Here is a 17,134-nt window from a genome sequence, read left to right on the forward strand (position 1 = left end):
CGAATGTCTTTTGTTTTTTCAGTTTGAAATACTGTTTTCCTCTAATTTTCGTCTGAAATTGTTTCTAAATTTAATTAAATGAAAAAAATTGTCATAAAATTGTTTCAATTATGATTTTTTTAATGAAAAATATTGTTTGGTGAAATTGTTTGAATTTCCCCGCCTCACGTGCAAATCAATCATTTAACAACTGTAAAATAATATTTATTTGAATTTAAAAAATGAATATAAAGTCGCAATTATTCATAAAACTATTCCAAAAAAGATCAGTGGCAATTTTTATCGAATGTCTTTTGTTTTTTCAGTTTGAAATACTGTTTTCCTCTAATTTTCGTCTGAAATTGTTTCTAAATTTAATTAAATGAAAAAAATTGTCATAAAATTGTTTCAATTATGATTTTTTTAATGAAAAATATTGTTTGGTGAAATTGTTTGAATTTCCCCGCCTCACGTGCAAATCAATCATTTAACAACTGTAAAATAATATTTATTTGAATTTAAAAAATGAATATAAAGTCGCAATTATTCATAAAACTATTCCAAAAAAGATCAGTGGCAATTTTTATCGAATGTCTTTTGTTTTTTCAGTTTGAAATACTGTTTTCCTCTAATTTTCGTCTGAAATTGTTTCTAAATTTAATTAAATGAAAGAAATTGTCATAAAATTGTTTCTAAATTTAATTAAATGAAAGAAATTGTCATAAAATTGTTTGAATTATAATTTTTTTAATGAAAAAGATTATGTTTGTTGAAATTGTTTGACTTTCCCCGCCTCACGTGCGAGTCAATCATTTAACAACCGAACAAAAATATTAATTTGAATGAAAAAGTTAATCTAAAAGTGCAATTATTCATAAAACTACTTCCCAAAAGATCAGTGGGACTTGTTATGGAATGACTTTTGTTTTTTCAGTTTGAAATCCTCTTTTTCCTCTCATTTTCGTTCAAAATTGTTTCTAAACTCAATTAAATGATCGAAATCGCTATAAATAGCTGTTTGAATTTCCATTTTTTTAATTACAAAAATCAAGTGTGTTGGAATTGTTTGAATTTTCCCGCCGCTCATGTGAATCAGTCATTTAACAACTGTATGACAATATTTCTTTCAATAAAAAAAAATTATATAAAAGCACAATTATTCGTGTTATTACTTCAAAAAAGATCAACGGGAATTATTACAGAATTTCTTTCGTTTCTTGAGCCAGTAGATTTATTTCTCTCAAATCCGCAGAACTTCCCTCTAATTCTGATTGAAAAAACTCTTGTCATGAAATCCTTAAAAAAAATTATACTCATCATTTCCTCTCATTTCCATCGACTTTAATTTCAATTTTTATTTAAAAACAAAATTTTCATTGTAAAATCCGTCAAAACATTATTCATCGTGATGAAAAAAATTATGTTCGCGAGACATGTTTGAATTTCCCGCCTCTCGTAAGCATCAATCATTTAGCGACTGTACCAAAACGATAAATAATTTATTCAGAAGTTTTCGCCGACGTCAGAATTGAATAAAAAATCGCAATTACTCGTCAATAACCGTCACTAATGAATTAAAAATCGTTGATAATTGGGGCGATAATTGACAGGTGGTTTGACGTTTATGCGCCGCCATAGTTGTTAGACAGTGAACTGCCATATTGTGTGTGTGTCGATACACAAGAATTTGTTTCGATAAATAATTTTCGGTTTAGTTGATTGAAAAAATCGAGGTGGTTAGAGCAACTCTCTTTATTCATGGAATAGTGGATACATTCGAGGAGCTAACGGCGATTTTTGGGATCGAGCTGTCGCCGGAGGTGGACGAGTTAACGGGGTTTTAATAAATTTCTTGGAAAACACCTTCTGACCACAAAGGTGAGGGCAGGATTATTCGTTGACCGAGACTTTGGCTTCGACATTTACCTCTTGTTGGTGATTCCTCGAAATTAGAGTCCAAGGGACAATTTTTTAGGCTGGATTTTTTGGGAGATGAGGCGGTGACTTTTGTGGGGTCGATTGTCTATATTTCGATGACGAATTTCCACCTGATGGTTTATACTGACCCGTGTGTTGTTTTGTGTTGTTGAGCCCAGTCATTGGCCGTTCGATTCAGGAAGACAAAAACCTTTGATTAGTTGTGATTCATTTGTAATGCTGGGGGTTTTTGTCATTGGTGCATGATTTTGAGTCATTATCCACTGGAATGAAGATGAAGACATAGTTTATGTGGAATGAATATCTCAGAGGGATTGTAGTGTTTTTTACTTATTTAGGATTTCCGTATTTTTTAGAAATAAAATTATTCATGATTGGGACAGTTTTTGGAGTCAATTTGTTTGTTGGGGAGAATCTATTGGATTATTCTCTGACATCTGATGAAAAAACGAAAATTTTCGGGTTTTAAAAGGGAAGGAGCTATTATTTATTTATTTTTTTTTGCTTAACCAGGTTTTTAGTAATAAACAGTCATTATTTATAGTATTTTCGTCTTTACGTCTGCAATTTTTATTTGCAGTTGATATTAGATAATTTGCTTAAATTCTGACCACAAAGGTAAGGACAGGATTATTCATTAACTGAGACTTTGGCTTCGACATTTACCTCTTGTTGATGATTCCTCGAAATTAGAGTCCAAGGGACAATTTTTTAGGCTGGATTTTTTGGGAGATGAGGCGGTGAATTTAGTGGGGTCGATTGTCTATATTTCGACGACGAATTTCCACTGGATGATTTATACTGGCCCGTGTGTTGTTTTGTGTTGTTGAGCCCAGTCATTGGCCGTTCGATTCAGGAAGACAAAAACCTTTGATTAGTTGTGATTCATTTGTAATGCTGGGGGTTTTTGTCATTGGTGCATGATTTTGAGTCATTATCCACTGGAATGAAGATGAAGACATAGTTTATGTGGAATGAATATCTCAGAGGGATTGTAGTGTTTTTTACTTATTTAGGATTTCCGTATTTATTAGCAATAAAATTATTCATAATTGGGACAGATTTTGGAGTCAATTTGTTTGTTGGGGAGAATCTATTGGATTATTCCCTGAAATCTGATGAAAAGACGAAAATTTTCGGGTTTTAAAAGGGAAGGAGCTATTATTTATTTATTTTTTTTTTGCTTAACCAGGTTTTTAGTAATAAACAGTCATTATTTACAGTATTTTCGTCTTTACGTCTGCAATTTTTATTTGCAGTCAATTTGTTTGTGATTTGTTGGGGACAATCTATTGAATTATGTCCTTGAAATCTGATGAAAAGAGGAAGATTTTCATTTTTTAATTTTCGAACCCAAAGAGAGGAAGTTATTATTCATTCAATTTTTTTTGCTCCACCAGGTTTTTATTATAAACAGTCATTATTTACAGTATTTACATAATTTAAACACTAGTATCAAAAAAATTTTATGTACGGGAGGTTGGGATAAAATGGACACTTGTGACTTTTTTAAAAATGTTAGAGACGGGTTTAAATGTTGATAAAATTTAATGATTTTTTTTTCATTACAAAGAACAACTCTTTCCCTTTGTGATGAGCTTAAACTGAGCTCAATTGATAAATTTGTTTCTGAGTTATGAGTAATTGAAACAAAAGTCTAAAGTGTCTGTTTACCCCACTCCCCCTAAAGTATTTTTCTTCAATTCGGTAGGCTATGGCCATATAGTAGCTCTCGAGTTTCGCTAATATTGAATAACAAAAAGGGATTGATTTCTTTTTTATTCTATGGGTTTACTATATACCAGTCTTTTCATTTTTATCTATGCAATTTTGATTTGCACTCGGTATTGGATAATTTGCTTAAAAAATAATTTTTGAACAGCACTTTAGTATCTGCTAGTGTATTCATGTATTATTAATTGAAATCGGTTGGACACAATAAGAATTATAGTAGTAAAATAAAAAAAATAACGGAAAAAATTCAGGAAGTAGTTCTTTGTCATTCTGTGACTAAAATAATCGCTCTCAATTTTTGAGAGAATATCTCTTGATATGGACCATCTCATATTCCTCATAATTGAATGATAAACTAATGTTGGGGGATTTCGTCATCGGCGCATGATTTTAGTTCATTATTGACTGATAAATAATATTGGATGACTCGAGATGAAGATAAAAACAGTTTATATGAAACGAATATTTCAAAACTTTGATGGAGTTCAATGTGCAAGAGTCGTTCTGTCCTCCGAATGAACCTCTTATTACTTATAATTGGGTTGCAAATAGTTTTTTGCTGAGTTCAGTCGAACACTAACGTTCGTGAATAGAATACATACATTGAGAGAAAAACGGCAAAGTTCTCAAACAAGTCTTACTTGTGCCAAGAAAATAGTTTTTTGAAAATTATCAAAAAAGGATTTTTTTGTGCCAGACATGCAGAGAGGGCGCCGGAATGAAAAATTTTTGTCGCAAAAATAGATTTAGTAGTTCAAAAAAATTGCATTCCCATACGTATTTTGCTCCCGAAAAATCTTTGTTTTATGCGGAAAAAGGGAGAGTAGTTTTTCGTTTCGGCTGTCCAATAATTACAGACGAGGAATGAACCCTCCACTGAAAGAATAATAATGATATGATAGCAATCTTGTAACTTAGGAATAAAATATTTGTTGATAAATTTTCCTCTATATGAGAAATTTTGATCCTGAAAAGGCACCGTCTGGTGTGAATTATCCGCCTCTTGAGCGAAATATTTCGTTGCTGTCGAAAGCAGAGCAATTATTCGTGTTTGAGACTTACAAATTCAAACCAAACAAATTCTTTTTTGGCTATTTTCAACTAGCGATTTTGTTGGCCCAAACAAGACTTGTTTGACAACGTGTTTGTTTTTTTCTCAGTGTAGGATACAATTCAGGTTCTTCACGAACTTTAGTGCTCGACTGTACAAAGAATAATTTCCGAAGTGAAGGCCCGAGTGTACTATCTTTCGAATGTTATCTGTATTTTTTTTATCTTTCGTAATCCAAAATTGTCAATTTAGTCGTACATCATGTAGAAATTCCCAAAAATTATGATAGAATGATAAAAAAAAATTGATAGAATTCTGAACTTTTTCAAAGAGCGTTTTTAATTGAGATTCAGAATGAGGTAAAAAAGTGGAAATTACAAATATCTGATTCGCTGTGGCAAATTATCTATTAGCTGTCATTTTCCATGGTGGATAACAAAACACTAACTCCTCATGGGAAGTGACAGCTAGGTATCTCAATTTTCGAAACAGTGGTATGTAGTCATCTTCCATTTTTATGTGATAAAAGTGTGATTAAAAAATTCTCCAAATATTACAACTTTTTTCAAAGAGCCTTTTCCGTAATAAATGTCTCTGTGCAGTGTGGGAAAAGATTTACGAAATCAGTCTTCCCCCTGCATGATATTGGGTGAAAGGCTGCCATTTGTCACCGTAAATCAGACACATTTTTCAATTTCTTGTTATTCAACTTATTCTGAATATAAATTAAAAATGCTCTTTGAAAAAATTAAGAATTTCTTCTACTTTTTCTTTACTATTCATTCATGATTTTTCAAAACTTCTGCATGATGCAGAACTCAATTGACAATGTCAGATGACGAAAGATGAAAAAAAACATCGAGATAACGTTCGAAAGATAGTACACCCGGATCTGAAATTCGAAATCGCATTAAAAAGTATATAGTTATTACACTATACAATTCTAAAGTATAATCTGTTAAGAGATCAGGGAATTAGAAAAAAACTATTGGGTTTTATCATGAAAATTGATGAAAAAGCAAAGAATTTCACATTTTATCAATCAAAATCGCTTGAATAAAATGGAAGTTGAAACAAAAAAAAATCATACCTCAGGAATTAGTTTTTTCATGCCACTATCAGATAAGTAATCACCCTTAATTTTTGAAAGGTGAGGGTGAGGGTCGACGATTCGTTCATTTTCCGTGGAATGTCCCATAATTTCCTCATAATTGGATTTTTTCATGAGTGTTTTTATGAAATTCAGTATACAAGTTGTTTTGTGTTCTGAAAAAACCTCTAATTGGTGTATGATTCTGATTAATCATCCATTGATAAACATCATTTCAACGCTGCAAATAGAGATAAAGGCGGAATTTAAATAAAATAAAAACCGCAGAAGATTTCCAGACAGTCTTTTCCTCATTCAGAATTTTCGTATTCATAAATTCTTCATAATTGGATTGTTACGTGGACGTTCGTATGAAATTGAGTATGAAAGAATTGCTCTGTCGCGGAGAGATAGGGGGTGTTATCATGCACGGGTCGACTGAATCATTCTCCAGGGAATTAATTTCAATTAGCTGAAAAAAATTATAGAATGGAAATTGGAGTGGGGGAGTACGAGTGGAGTATGTGGGTCATGCGGATTCCAGATGATAAAATTATTCCGTATAATTTTGAGTTTCAATTATTTCGGGTTTTAATTATGAACAATGAATTAAAAATGTCAATATGTTCTCATATTTTGTAGAAAATACATATGTCGATGATGAATACATAGCTTTACCCTAAATTTTGTCATGCGAATTCCAAATGAGAAAATTATTCCATTTAATTTTGGCTTTCAATTATTTCAAGTTCTAATTATGAAGAAATGTTTTTAAAAAACATTGATGTTTAGTCTAAATCTGTAACAACACGGATTTTCTCTGAATTTTGACTGAATTTGCGGATGTCAAATGAGAAAATTAGTGAATTTACTTTTGGGCTTCAATTATTTCGGGTTTTAATTATGAAGAATTAATTAAAAATGTCAATATGTTCTCATATTTTGTAGAAAATACATATGTCGATGATGAATACATAGCTTTACCCTAAATTTTGTCATGCGAATTCCAAATGAGAAAATTATTCCATTTAATTTTGGCTTTCAATTATTTCAAGTTCTAATTATGAAGAAATGTTTTTAAAAAACATTGATGTTTAGTCTAAATCTGTAACAACACGGATTTTCTCTGAATTTTGACTGAATTTGCGGATGTCAAATGAGAAAATTAGTGAATTTACTTTTGGGCTTCAATTATTTCGGGTTTTAATTATGAAGAATTAATTAAAAATGTCAATATGTTCTCATATTTTGTAGAAAATACATATGTCGATGATGAATACATAGCTTTACCCTAAATTTTGTCATGCGAATTCCAAATGAGAAAATTATTCCATTTAATTTTGGCTTTCAATTATTTCAAGTTCTAATTATGAAGAAATGTTTTTAAAAAACATTGATGTTTAGTCTAAATCTGTAACAACACGGATTTTCTCTGAATTTTGACTGAATTTGCGGATGTCAAATGAGAAAATTAGTGAATTTACTTTTGGGCTTCAATTATTTCGGGTTTTAATTATGAAGAATTAATTAAAAATGTCAATATGTTCTCATATTTTGTACAAAATACATATGTCGATGATGAATACATAGTTTTACCCTAAATTTTGTCATGCGAATTCCAAATGAGAAACTTATTCCATTTAATTTTGGCTCTCAATTATTTCAGGTTTTAATTATGACGAAATGTTTTTAAAAAACATTGATTTTTAGTCTAAATCTGTAACAACATGGATTTTCTCTGAATTTTGACTGAATTTGCGGATGTCAAATGAGAAAATTAGTGAATTTACTTTTGGGCTTCAATTATTTCGGGTTTTAATTATAAAGAATTAATTAAAAATGTCAATATGTTCTCATATTTTGTAGAAAATACATATGTCGATGATGAATACATAGTTTTACCCTAAATTTTGTCATGCGAATTCCAAATGAGAAAATTATTCCATTTAATTTTGGCGTTCAATTATTTCAGGTCTTAATTATGAAGAAATGGTTTTAAAAAACAGTGATGTTTAGTCTAAATCTGTAACAACATGGATTTTCTCTGAATTTTGACTGAATTTGCGGATGTCAAATGAGAAAATTAGTGAATTTACTTTTGGGCTTCAATTATTTCGAGTTTCAATTATGAAGAATCGTTTTAAAGAGGGAATTATGTGCTCATATTTAGCAAAAATACATATCTCGATAACGAACACACATATTTTCTCAGAATTTTGCGTTAATGTGGACCGCAATGAGAATTATCAATGGATAAACCACATCGGTTTGATGAATTGAACAGTTTTTAGAGCATTGATTTTTTCGTAAATGATTTCATCATCAATATGTGTGGGTTATGCGAATTCCAAATGAGAAAACTATTCCATTTAATTTTGGCTTTCAATTATTTCAGGTTTTAATTATGACGAAAAGCTTTTAAAAAAACATTGATGTTTAGTCTAAATCTGTAACAAAATGAATTTTCTCTGAATTTTGACTGAATTTGCGAATGTCAAATGAGAAAATTAGTGAACTTACTTTTGGGCTTCAATTATTTCGTGTTTCAAGTATGAAGAATCGTTTTAAAGAGGGAATTATGTGCTCATATGTAGCAAAAATACATATCTCGATAACAAACATATATTTTCTCAGAATTTTGCCTTAATGTGGACCGCAATGAGAATTATCAATGGATAAACCACATCGGTTTGATGAATTGAACAGTTTCTAGAGCATTGATTTTTTCGTAAATGATTTCATCATCAATATGTGTGGGTTATGCGAATTCCAAATGAGAAAATTATTCCATGGAATTTTGGGGTTCATTTATTTCGACTTTTAATTATGAAAAATTGTTTGAAGAAAGTCATTATGCGTCCATATTTAGCTGAAAATACACATGACGATAATGAATACATGAATTTTCCCTAAATTCTCACTGAATTTGGACCGCGATAAGAATTACCCATCAACAATCACATGGACTTGATCCATCGAACAGTTTTTAGAGCATTGATTTTTTTGCAAATCATTTAATCGCCGATGGCTTAAACAACTGATGAATTAGCTTCGTTCGTGGCTCAAGATAATCTTCCTAGTGACTTCTCATCCGGGATTGAATATGGTTAAATCTGCACTGCACATTTCTCAGTTCTCCTTGAACCTAAGTAGCTATGAGGAAAAATGAGGCTAAATGAATTGTTTTCAATGACTAATTACTAGAAATTGGAGAAATGACGCACTCATTTTTTTTTTTTCAAATTGTTCGTTTTTTTTTAAATAACTCGAGTTCTACTCATCCGATTTCGATTTATTAGGGATTAAAATTTTCCATTTTTCACCACCTATAAGAATGTTTTTTGTCCACATATTTTCCAATCTCCAGATGCTCGAAATAACGAATTTTCGAAAAAAACGTTGAAAAACTTGAATTTGGCTAATTACGTCACGGTTGATTATTTTAATTTTTTTTTTTCAGTAATTCCTATAATCAAAACAAAAATTTTGAGCCATCATACTTGTTGGGTTTCGTCTTAGATCTATTTTATTTTTAATTTTTTATTTTCAAAATTCCGCGAATTCGGTCAAAATACCCCAAAATGTCATTGGTTGACTTTGATTATAAACAGTATGAAGCAAATTTAAATATATACCTATATATTCCATATTTTTTCGATAATCAAAGTCGTTTTAAGGTGGTTTTACCAATTTTTCGCAATTTTAAAAAGAAAAAAGAAAAAAAAAATAGATCCTGGATGGAACCTAACATGTATGGCGGCTCAAAATTGTCGTTTTCATTATAAGAATTACTGAAAAAAAAATTAAAATAATCGACCGTGACGTAATTGGCAAAATTCAAGTTTTTCAACTTTTTTTTCCGAAAATTCGTTATTTCGAGCATTTAAAGATTGGAAAAAATTTAAAAAAAAAACATTCTTATAGGTGGTGAAAAATGGAAAATTTTGCCCCCTATTAAATCGAAATCGGATGAGTAGAACTCGAGTTATTGTAAAAAAACGGAACAAATTGAAAAAAATCATATTTCCGAACTGGGCTGTCAAAAAAATCTGAAAAAAATTTGAGGGATAGTTTTTCAAGCCCCCTAATCGTAGGAAAAATCGCCATCAATTTTCAAGAGGGTGAGGGTTAGCCGTTGACTCATTTGGCATGGAATACCTCATATGCCAACGAAGGACATGCAATTATCAATAATTTTAATTTCTTCGCAGATTCACGATGTCGGCGGGACCGTACAATTACTCCTACATATTTAAATACATCATTATCGGTGATATGGGTGTAGGTAAATCCTGTCTGCTGCATCAGTTTACCGAGAAGAAATGTAAGGGTTCAACGAACTGTTAATAAAAAAATTAAAGAGGCAATTGCAATGTTCACAAAAATATTTTGGCTATTTCAGTTATGGCGGACTGTCCACACACGATTGGAGTGGAGTTTGGCACGAGAATAATCGAAGTCAATGGTCAGAAAATAAAATTACAAATATGGGACACAGCTGGACAGGAGAGGTTCCGAGCTGTCACGAGGTATTTTCGTACTCGGCAACAGTTTTAATTTAGAAATAGGGAATTTCCGAGTTTGTGAATATTTTATGATCATTTTTATCCTACTTGTTATCAGGTCTTACTATCGTGGGGCAGCAGGGGCATTAATGGTGTATGATATCACTCGGCGTTCCACTTACAATCACCTGAGTAGCTGGTTAACAGACACGAGGAATCTCACCAATCCCAGCACTGTGAGTTCAATTTGAATATTTATTTATTCATTTCCCTATTTATTTATTCATGTAACAAAACCCACGAGAATTTACAGGACTGGACAAATCCATTCATTTTCTTATCCTATTGCTTCCGAATGGAAGCTTTGTAATCGTTGAAATTTAAGTTTCGGATTTCTTGTGTTATATCGACCTATTATGATAAACAAAATCCGAAAATGCAATTTTTAGACCTCGTCCGTACGTGTGTGTATGTGTGTACGCCGTGAGTTCAATTTTTATATTTATTTATTTAATTATTTATTTATTCATTTCCTTATTTATTAATTCATGTATCAAGACCCAAGAGAATTAAATAATTTACAGGACTTGACAAATCTATACAATTTCTTATTCTATTGCTTCTGAATGGAAGGTTTGTAATCGTTGAAATTTTAGTTTCGGATTCAGTTCGAAGATAAAGGCGACAGCGATAATCGTAATGGTTTTTTTGAAGATTTACAAAAAATTTGTATTTTTTGTAAATCTTCAAAATTTCGGAGATGTCCTTGAATATCATGCTTCAAATGAACTCAGTCATAGCTTAGACTATTTGTATTAATGCCATTAAGTCGAAGTTGAAGAATTATTACAATAGCTATATTAGTTGATTTGATTTTTGTGATGATAGCTGAAAATTTGGAATTTTTCATGAATAGTTTCTTTATAAAAAATAAAAAATCAATAACTCGATTATATGTATTCAAAACCGATTCCCCACATTCGCTCTTTCTGTTGATTTTCGAAGCAGCGTTCATGAAATTTTAATCCCCCGAATTACGATTTCTCAAATAGACGATATACATGTGAAAATAAACAATTCGATCCAGACTATTGGAGAATTGGAACGACTGAGTTTACTAGTGCAATCTTAAAACAGGTTGAAGCAATTATTTTCATAGATATCTTCACCGTAGTCTTTATTTCGTCAAGCGCAAAAATCAATCACGAAAATTTTGAATTCTAAAAGGTGAAGAGGTCAAATGGAATTTCGAGTGATTTTTTGAGAATTTTGAATTCCACCGCTAAATTGAAGCATTAAAAAGCAGCAACACCAAAATAATAGTTCATTACTGCCAAAATTATCTTCAAAGCAAATTACTTGAAAGCAAAATGTCATAAGCTCGTTTTTTATGTGAACAAATGTCCCAGTACTGACATATTTTCAAAATAATTAAGCATAAATGGATCAAATTATTAAGCTTTCCAGTTCAATGGAGGATAAAAAAAATTGAAAAGAATGTTTCGGTTAAATAATGTTCATCTTGAATTTTATTATTTTCTTTTCCATCGAAAGGAGATGACACAGTCATTAATGAAAACTGAAAAATGAAATTCCATGGGATTTTCTTAGAAATTTTAAATTCCACTGCTGAATTGAAACATTAAAAAGCCACAAGATTAAAATAGTATTTTTATTACTGACGAAGTTATCTTCAAAGTGAATTAGTTGGAAGCAAAATGTTAAGAGGTCAAAGGGAATTTCATGTGTTTCTTTTGAGAATTTTGAATTCCACTTTGAATTGAAGTATTAAAAGGCAGCAAGTCCCCTATAGTATTTTCATTACTGACAAAATTATCTTCAAAGTGATCTATTCGAAAGTAAAATGTCAAGAGGTCTTTTTTTAAGTGTGAAAAAGGTCTCATTACTGAGATATTTTCAAAATAATGAATCGAGAATGGTCCAAATTATCATGTTTTCCACTTTGATGCAGGATAAAACAAATTGAAAAAACCATTTCGATTGAATAATGTTCATCTTGATTTTTATGATTTTCATCTTCTTTGAAGGAGGATGACACAGCCATTAATGAACAATAAAAAATTTGATTCCAGGTGATATTCTTGATTGGCAACAAAAGTGACCTGGAGGGTCAAAGAGACGTTACCTACGAGGAAGCAAAACAATTTGCTGACGAGAATGGTTTAATGTTCGTCGAAGCCAGTGCAAAAACGTAAGTATTAACACACCCACAATATCACCAAGCCTCTGCTCCATTATGCATAATATTTAATCTTATTGTCTCATTGTATAATTCAAATGTCATTAACAGGGGTCACAACGTGGAGGAAGCCTTTTTAGACACGGCGAAGAAAATATTCCAGAGTATAAGAGATGGACGGTGAGTAGTTTCAATTACTAATTTCTTTTTTTTTAAACAGTAAGAAATGCTGTAAAGGTTCAATTATTTTACAAATATTCCCATAAATATTGAGTCTAGAGGACATCATCACAAGACTTTTTTGTAGAGAATTTCATAAGCTGCAAAAAAGTATTTGACATTTTTCCTGTAAATCTAGTAGTTTCCAAGATATTCACATAATAATCTGTCTTTAATTTTTCACCTTTTCTTTTTACAATTCTTTGTTATTCTAATTGCTGAATTATCTCTGTAATGAGTGATGTCAAGAGAAAATGTCATCAAACGTTATTTGTAGATGATTTTATGAGCTGCAAAAAATATTTTCTCACATTTTTCTTTAAACCTACTTGTTTCCAAGACAGTTACAAAATGAGTTGTTCCAATCTTTGAATTGATCTCTTTCCCCTTCAATTCACCTGTTGTTAACCGTTTAATTATCTCAGTAATCAATTGCGTCAGGAAGAATAGCAAAATGATATTCTGATTTTCATATTAAAAAAGATCTTATGGCATTTCTCCTCTAGTTTTATATTTTTACGTGACAATTTGCCTTTAATTTTTCATCTTTTTCCTTTCTACAATTCATTCGTTATTTTAATTGTTGAATTATCTCCGTAATGAGTGGAATTAGAAACAAGTGTTTAAGGACCTTTTTCGTAGAGAATTTCATAAGCTACAAAAAAGATTTCATGACATTTTTCTTTAAACCCACTAGTTCGCATGAAAATTACGAAATAATCATCCTAGATTTATTAGAACATCTCATTTTCGCACGAACCTTAGTCCCAACATTATTCTAATAAAAACCGCATCAACCGAATGTACAGTTTGGATCTGAATGCTGCTGAGTCTGGTGTTCAGCACAATCCTAGCCAGCCAGGTCGTACCAATCTACAAGGCGTCACCAGTGAGCAACAGGGAGGCAAGGACTCCTGCTCCTGTTAGACTTATTACTATTCTCCTGTATATAGGCCCACGAAATAAGCAATTACAAGAAGAAATTTCATTAATCAAACATATATTACTTACACAGACTATAAATAATGGAACTTGACGTCCCAAATTTACACCAACACGATAATAAAGAGAACACTCGTCCCTTTGTCAGTTTGAAGGAGAAAAAATCCTAACGTCCATTGAATCTACCCCTTCTTTTTAATAATTAAAGGAGCAGTGGTGCAAACGAATTGTTAATTCTACTTTGTTTCTGGTGACGATAAATACTCGGTTCAAGTACTCGTGTTATTGGCAATTAATTAATACATATGAAAGATTACGAAAACAGTCAAAACAAAATTGTGAAAAAGTTTGGGGCAGATGTACCGTTATCATTAATTTTGCTGTAAAATCACTCATCTAAATATTTGACGAAATGTGAAATATTTTCTTGTGTTCAACTACTTCTCAACTGATTCTACTCGTTGATGAGTGATTTTAAAGCAGAAAAACTGTTGAAATTTGAAAGATTCTCTTAAAAAAAGATATTCAACATTTTGCTTTTTAATCATTCGTTATCAAAATATTTTTATGTTTAACAAAATGTCAAATTTGTTATTGTAGTTCTTTCTGTTGTATATTATAGTTATAACATCACTCGTCAACTAAATATTTGACAGACTGTAAATTATTTTCTTGTATTCAACCACTTCTCAACTGATTCTACTCGTTGATGAGTGATTTTAAAGCAGAAAAACTGTTGCAATTTGAAAGATTCTCTTGAAAAAAAGATATTCAACATTTTGCTTTTTAATCATTTGCTATCAAAATAATTCCATGTTTACTAAAATGTCAAATGTGACTTTATTGTCTATTTTGTTAAAATCACTCATCACCTGAACATTAAAAACATGAAATAATTTTCTTATGTTCAACTACTTCTCAACTGATTCTATTCATTGATGAATGATTTTACAGCAGAAAAACTGTTGAAATTTGAAAGATTCTCTTGAAAAAAAGATATTTAACATTTTGCTTTTTAATCATTCGTTATCAAAATATTTTCATGTTTAACAAAATGTCAAATTTGTTATTTTAGTCCTTTCTGTTGTATATTATAGTTATAAAATCACTCGTCAACTAAATATTTGACAGACTGTAAATTATTTTCTTGTGTTCAACCACTTCTCAACTGATTCTACTCGTTGATGAGTGATTTTAAAGCAGAAAAACGGTTGAAATTGAAAAGATTCTCTTGGAAAAAAGATATTCAACATTTTCCTTTTTAATCATTTGCTATCAAAATAATTTCATGTTTACTAAAATGTCAAATGTGACTTTATTGTCTATTTTGTTAAAATCACTCATCACCTGAAAATTTAAAAAATTAAATCATTTTCTTATGTTCAGCTACCTCTCAATTGATTCTATTCGTTGATGAGAGATTTTAAAGCAAAAAAGCCTGTTGAAATTGAAACAATTCTCTTGAAAAAAAGATATTCAACATTTCGCTTTTTAATCATTCGCTATCAAAATAATTTTATGTCTACTAAAATGTCAAAAGTGACGTTATTGTGCATTTTGTTGTAAAATCACTCCTCATCTGAACATTTCAAAAAATCAAATCATTTCTTTATGTTCAACTAGTTTTTGACTGATTCTCTTCATTGATGAGGGGTTTTAGGGCATTACATTTTGTTGTAGAATCACTCGTCAACTAAATACTTGACAGAATGTAAATTATTTTCTCGTGTTCAACTACTCGTGTTCAACTGGTTCTCCTCGTTGATGAGTGATTTTAGAGCGGAAAAAGCTGTGGAGATTGGGACGAGTCTCTTGAAAAGAAGACATTTAATATTTAGCTTTTTAATTCTTCGTTATAAAAATAATTTCATGTTTAACAAACTGTTAAATCTAACGTTATTGTCCATTTTGTTGAAATATCTCTCATTTGAACATTTAAAAAAATAAAATAATTGATTCTCCTGCAATTACTTCGTAAGAAATATCAAAAGCCATTTTTTCAGAGAATTTTCTAAACTTAACAAAACGTAATTAGTGACATTTGCCTCAAATGAATTCACAATTTTGTTGTTTCCTCAAATTCAAAAAGATATTTATAGAATGTGGGATTGATGATTTAAGCCCGTCTCAATGAATCACAAGATTGGGCCTAAATAGTTCTAATTACCGCCCTTAAGAGAGAAGTTTTATTAATTTAAATCGCAATGAAAATAAAATGATTAATATGTAAACCATAATGGAAGATGCCTTGAGTAACCTTCCCCATGGAAGTCAAAGTAATGGAGAAATAGTCTATTTTGTGTCTTTACTTCCATGATTTATTGATGTGCATTCAGTCACGTGTATATGTTTGAACTGGACAAATTCGATGTTCCAAAAGTAATGATCAAGCATTTGAGAATTGTAAAGATCAACGAATTTAGCACCTTTTTCTAAACTGCGAGGTGAAAACGTTTATGAAGTTATAATTAATCATTGGGGGAGTGGAACCGATTTTTAACAATAGTGGGTATTTCTAAAATTCACGTAATTACACGGGAGTAAAGATAAACGTTTGTAGTTTAGAATTTTAGGAGCGTTAAATTTATTGAAACCAAAAGAGTAATGCAGTAATGAAATCATTGAAGATGTAAGAAATATTTAAGTGAGGATGTAGCTTATTGTCCTGTCCATTAATGCATTGATGTTTTATTTCACATTTATTTTCGTTCCCTTTGTAATTGTAAAATTTAAGAATCTATTGTTTGTATCAAATTTAATGAATGAATATACAAGTGATATTAATCAATTGTTATAATAAACAGAAGGAAAATCTGCCTGTAAACTAAATTTATCTTTCCTCTGACGCATTGTAATGACATTCGCATTCACTCGGAATTATTAGATTGAATTTAAGGAAATAGATTGGTCATGAATGAGGGAAAATGTTATTGGTCTATGTATGTCACTCTGTTGGCCATTGAAATGTCGTGAGGATGAATATTTTGCAAGAGAACGTCACGAGACTCTTTTCATATGACATTTCATTCTGAAATCATTTCTCCCTTTAATAATTAATAGATTTTTGAATGAAATGAATAAAAATAAATGAAATACAACATATAATTAATTTATTCAATTCAAGTTTAATTTAATTAATTTCACTAATTTGAAAAATGAGTAGATTGAAGAGGAAATGTTGAATGCTTTTGAATAACTTGTCCTCGAAATAATCTCTTGCTTAACAAGAATTTGATACTTGACCAATTGCGTTTCCTCATGATTATTGAATTGAACATTCATCATTCATTTGCATTTTTCTTATTTGTAAAAATAGACGAGCCTCACAAGACCCCGACAATTACCACGAAACCATCGATTGTTAGATTGGAAAGTAGTTACTCTTAACATTCATTGGATAATCATGATATTGAAAGAAAGAATATTAAAATCTGCATTCAATTGGGTGTATGCTGTATGTCCTGAAACAAAAAGGA

The 17,134-nt window shown here is 30.6% G+C and overlaps 1 protein-coding gene across 1 annotated transcript; it reads left to right on the plus strand.

Annotated features, from left to right (window-relative positions):
- The first annotated feature begins 1,564 nt into the window (after positions 1 to 1,564).
- On the plus strand, positions 1,565 to 16,482 carry LOC107038130 (ras-related protein Rab-14). The gene is made up of 7 exons (XM_015257039.1): positions 1,565 to 1,857; positions 10,004 to 10,116; positions 10,195 to 10,321; positions 10,416 to 10,533; positions 12,391 to 12,509; positions 12,609 to 12,677; positions 13,526 to 16,482. The coding sequence occupies exons 2-7, from the start codon at positions 10,011 to 10,013 to the stop codon at positions 13,641 to 13,643; spliced, it is 657 nt and encodes a 218-aa protein (XP_015112525.1). The 5' UTR covers positions 1,565 to 1,857; positions 10,004 to 10,010; the 3' UTR covers positions 13,644 to 16,482.
- Positions 16,483 to 17,134: the final 652 nt, after the last annotated feature.

The sequence above is a fragment of the Diachasma alloeum genome, unplaced genomic scaffold (genome assembly GCF_001412515.2).
Source record: "Diachasma alloeum isolate Michigan unplaced genomic scaffold, Dall2.0 Dall_scaffold_00277, whole genome shotgun sequence".
Lineage (NCBI taxonomy): Eukaryota > Metazoa > Arthropoda > Insecta > Hymenoptera > Braconidae > Diachasma > Diachasma alloeum.

Coding starts and splice junctions, on each gene's coding strand:
- LOC107038130 (XM_015257039.1), top strand. CDS start 10,011: ATGTCGGCGGGACCGTACAATTACTCCTACATATTTAAATACATCATT. Junction 10,322..10,415: donor AGGTTCCGAGCTGTCACGAG/GTATTTTCGTAC, acceptor ACTTGTTATCAG/GTCTTACTATCGTGGGGCAG. Junction 10,534..12,390: donor ATCTCACCAATCCCAGCACT/GTGAGTTCAATT, acceptor ATTTGATTCCAG/GTGATATTCTTGATTGGCAA.